The 4432-nt window shown below is 44.9% G+C and overlaps 1 protein-coding gene across 1 annotated transcript; it reads left to right on the top strand.

Moving 5' to 3' along the window:
• The first annotated feature begins 1392 nt into the window (after positions 1-1392).
• Positions 1393-4047, top strand: LOC123814640 (nuclear body protein SP140-like protein). The gene is made up of 5 exons (XM_045832564.1): positions 1393-1541; positions 2233-2338; positions 2640-2717; positions 2940-3071; positions 3824-4047. The coding sequence occupies exons 2-5, from the start codon at positions 2318-2320 to the stop codon at positions 3899-3901; spliced, it is 309 nt and encodes a 102-aa protein (XP_045688520.1). The 5' UTR covers positions 1393-1541; positions 2233-2317; the 3' UTR covers positions 3902-4047.
• Positions 4048-4432: the final 385 nt, after the last annotated feature.

Genomic DNA, 4432 nt, shown 5'->3' with positions numbered 1-4432 from the left:
ATTGATGAGGGTGGGATGTCCACCAGACATTTGAGAGATGGGAAGTAATGGCATCTGTCACTGCACAGATGGGTTGACCGGGTGTTATTAGTCATGTCTACTCCCAGACCAAGGAAGAAGGGCAGAGCCAGACCCACAGGCCTCACTAAGGTTTCCCTGCATAGCTGAGTAGACAACCAGGGGCTGGGAGGGTGAGGGGGGATCCCATGTTTCCATAGGAGGCTGTGGCTGGTCTATGTGAAAAAATTCCATGGCTGACAGAGAACTGAAACCTGATGTTCCAACATGGGCAGGTCAGTGGTAGTCCCTTAACAAGGAGCATTATTTAGCTGTGGGACCCTGTCCAGGACAGCAGGGTGGGTAGAGGCACATGCACACAGGCCCTCTAAGACCATCTCAATGTTACCAGATGTCACAGCAGCACCTGACAGTGAGCTTTAATATTAGTCCTTACACTGTGCTTCCTTCATTAAGAAAGAGCTCAGCCACAGGCCAGGTCTTTGCCATGAACCCACGTGTTTGTATATAATACAGTGTATCTTCATATCTGCTCTGTAAATTTAATTGGGTTTAATGGGAAGGAGTTGTACTACAAGACTTGGATGCAAATGCTGTCAAATTTTATCTTCTCCAAATACAATGAAATGTAGTTATTTATATTGAGACAGGTAACACTACAGTTTTAGTTGAGTACTTTAGTGGGGGAAAGAAGACCTTCACATTGTTTATGCAACAATGCAATTGTTACTGCCTGGCCACAGAGAGATGGAGCCTCCACACCTTACATGCCAAGCTGAGTCATGGGGCATCTTCCTCAGGCTTTTAGAGCCAAAGGCCTCCATCCTCCCAGGTACCACCTGGCCATGTGTCATGGTCTTTCCAACCCAAAGGCAGTGCCACAGGCCCTGGGTCCCTCTGGGCAGTGAATCTACAGTCCAGGAAGCCCTAACAGGCCATTCAACTCATGGAAGCCGACAGCCAAGAATACAGGATGCAGTGCTTTCTCAAATGTTTATTCCATCTTATTAGTTTCTCAACATACCCCTTTTCCAACAGTAATGTTAGTCACTGTGGTGTAAGCAAATGGATTTAACACTTTATTTCAGAACCTCATTCTATCTGCAAGGTAATGAGATGATTCAGATTCTTATGAAATCATCCTCTTGTTTTGTTGCCTGTGGTTCTGTGTTAGGATCTCTGGTTTAACAGAAAAAAACGTCTCCAGTCTGGTCACAAAAGCTTCTCTTGAACTTCACAGCAGAACAAGAATCTTTCTTCTGAAATCCCCCATTTTGTGCTCTCCTTCACAGCTCAGTGAAACACAGAGGAGTCCCTGAAGGTTCGCACAAAGGCCATGAGTCCTAGATTCCCACAGTGCTGGTTGTCAGAAGCTCATGGGGATGTGGTCATTGTTTTATCTTCTAGGTGGAAAACTCAGGCAAATGTGTAATCTGCCAGGATGGAGGAAAGCTCGTTGGCTGTGGTACTTGTCCCAGAGTCTTTCATGAGGGCTGTCACCTCCCACCTGTGGAGACTAGAAGGTTTGTGAGATGCAGACCCCTTCTCTCATTTTATAGACCCTTCTTCCTGCAATGCTCACTCCCCTCTGCGGGATTCTTCCTTGTGTCCTGATGGGGACAGAGCTGGGCTGGAGGTACAGGGGTCAGCAGTATGATCCCAGGAGCTGTTGAAAGATGCTGGCAGCAGGAGGGAAACATCCTCTAGCCTCTGGGAGGCTGAGGCCAATGGCTGGGTCCTTTGCCTTCATAATGTCACTGTCCTTTCCAGAACTCTCCCAGCACAAACCCCTTTTTTATAGAAGTGGAAATGCCAGCTCTTTGTGTTTTGTGTTTATTTAGAAAAGGAAGGATACATGGTCTGGTTTCCTCATTGTGCATGTTCTCAACAGGCTAATGGAAGCCTGAGGCCTCCAGGAGTTAGGGCACAGTTTCAAGCACTCTGGTCTGGTGGGTAGTGTTCCTGGTGCTCTCAGCCGCTCAGATGGGGAAAGGAGAACCCACCACTCACCCTGACACTACCCTCCATCCACTTACCCTCTATGACTACCCTCTATGGGAGGAGGGTCATCACATAAAAATTGTAGAGAGCCTGAGAAGTGTATCCATCCTTCTTGTTTGCCTACTGGCCATTCGTGAAAGGAGAACAGTGGTAGCCATAGTGATAGTGACAGTTTCTGGTCCTTTCCTTGCTCATTTATATCTGACATCTCAGGAATGCTTGGAAGTGCACATACTGCACAATAGGAAATCCTCCAAGCCAGCAACATGACAGTGAATCTGAAGTCCTGGTGAAGGTTATGGGGTCTGAAGAGAAGCTGGTAAGTTGAATTTGAACCTTAAGCATTCTCCTTTCTCCTCACATGTAAGAAGTCCATCAATCACAGGTTGAGGGGGTGGATGCCAAGTGGTACCTAGTTTTCTGATAGCACCTCAACCATGCTGCAAACTCACCAGACCTGTTTGCAGGAAAATACTCAGCCATTACCTGTTAGTGTCCAAGAGCAATACCAGTTTGGGGAAACTTCCAGAAGACTGGGGTAGGCATGCGTGTGTCTGGACATGCCTATGGGCTCATTCTCTCCAAGCTCTTTTTTAATTCACTGCCTTTTTCTTTTGCAGAAATGTGCGTTCCTCCTCTTAAATGTCTATGGCCCTTTAGAGAGCAAAGTTTTCCCAAATATTCCACATGAAAATTATGTGAGTAACAACAACAAATCATCAATACAGGCTACCATAATGTTATCTGACCTTGACACGGGTTCTTGTGGGATTTGTGATCTGAAGTCCCCGGGAGAGAAAACATGAGCTGCCTGTATCTTCACCTTGGATTTCTGCTGGATTTGATGGGAATATTTCATAGTGCAATAGGCAGCCATTGCACTATGTCAGTAACTCTCTTATTGATATATTTCTCACCAGGTTGAAGAGGCTTCTCGATGTCTAAAGAAACTTAGGAAGTTGGACGAAATCAAGGAGAAACTAAATAAGGGAGACTACGCCCGTGTGGGATATTTTGTTCTGGCCATGAATGAATTCTTTACTATCCCCAGTGTAAGTGGCTCCCCTGTTTCCATTTCATTTTCCTCCCATTAAGTCACTCTGCCTTCATTTCCTGGTGCTGGGAAATTTTAGAGTTTCTCTCATCGTATGAAAGGCCATATAAGCAAGGGTTCAGGAAGTGAGTAAGTTTTAAAATTCAGGATTTATGCTCACCAGGGAGAGTAACAGTTAGTCAGAAGGTTTCTCTGTAACCAGAACCCCAGTCCCCTGAGGGTTCATTCCCCTCTGAAACGGTGTCACGTGCGCACAGAGAACAGTCACTTCCTTCTGCTCCAAACCTAAGGAGAGAATTTTGCCCTAAAGTCATTCTGTTGTTCTTGCCTCTCCCCAAATATACTCACTCAGAACTCTCAGGGATCCCAAACTACAGAGTCCTTTGCATGTGAATGGACTATATACTTAACAGGGGGACTCAAGAGGGGAATAGAAGTGACAAGGTGAAAGGAAGGTTACTGGTTGTACATAGACATCTGTGATATTTGATTGTTACTAAGATCTTAGATTACTTTTCTAATTCTCACTGAAAGAGACAACCCAAACCTAATGAGTAAGAGTCCTCCAGTGTAGTAATGATTTCCCATTTCTGTCTAGTCAGCTAGAAGTAATCATGTTCTTAGGAAACAAGTTACTCTTAGATGCATGTGTTTTTAGACTTAACCTGGTTAAGAGTCCCTGTCATTGTCAGTTGCAAGGTATCTAAGGACACTGATAATGAGTGCTATTATCTTTGTTTTTTTTTCTAGTGCAATGATGCAGAATTCACTAAGGATGATTTTAAGAAGACTTTCAAAAAACAGTTTGCTATTCAGGAGACAAATTAGAACAGTGCACTGATGTAGTTGATGCTGTTCGCATCTTGAAAAGTCCTACTTTCAGGCAGATTTCTTTTTTTTCTTCCATTGTTGTTCAAGTACAGTTTTCTTCCTTGCCCTCACCCCTTTCCACCACCCCAGCTCCCCCACCTCCTTCCCCTGGTTCCACCCTGCCTTGTTATTGTCCATGTGTCCTTTATAGTTGTTCCTGTAAAACCTTCACCCTTTTCTCCCATTATCCCTTCCCCTGTCCCTTCTGATCACTGTCAGCCTGTTCTCAATTTCAGTGCGTTTGGTTATATTTTGCTTGCTTGTTCCTTTTGTTGATTAGGTTCCAATTAAAGGTGAGATCATACGGTATTTGTCTTTCACCATCAGGCAGATTTCTTATGCCCTGGCAACTATGTGGGTTGGCTGCCATGCCACCTCTCCCCAGGGTATTGCTTTGGGCAAATGGAACCATAATCACCTGAAAGTTACATCTCTTTGGCCTGGGGGTTGGTCCCCATCCCCAAAGATGAACCAACTATGTGCAGTGAT

This window comes from Phyllostomus hastatus, unplaced genomic scaffold (genome assembly GCF_019186645.2).
Source record: "Phyllostomus hastatus isolate PE091 unplaced genomic scaffold, TTU_PhHast_1.1 phas_contig_1633, whole genome shotgun sequence".
NCBI lineage: Eukaryota > Metazoa > Chordata > Mammalia > Chiroptera > Phyllostomidae > Phyllostomus > Phyllostomus hastatus.
The sequence above is the reverse complement of the archived record's forward strand: the minus strand, read 5'-3'. Positions and strand labels throughout refer to the sequence as shown.

What these genes read in the sequence shown, in the direction of transcription:
- LOC123814640 (XM_045832564.1), top strand. Translation starts at nt 2,318, where the DNA reads ATGGGGTCTGAAGAGAAGCTG. An exon ending in TGGGGTCTGAAGAGAAGCTG is followed by an intron (nt 2,339 to 2,639) that starts GTAAGTTGAATT and finishes TTTCTTTTGCAG; the next exon opens with AAATGTGCGTTCCTCCTCTT. An exon ending in AATTCTTTACTATCCCCAGT is followed by an intron (nt 3,072 to 3,823) that starts GTAAGTGGCTCC and finishes TTTTTTTTCTAG; the next exon opens with TGCAATGATGCAGAATTCAC.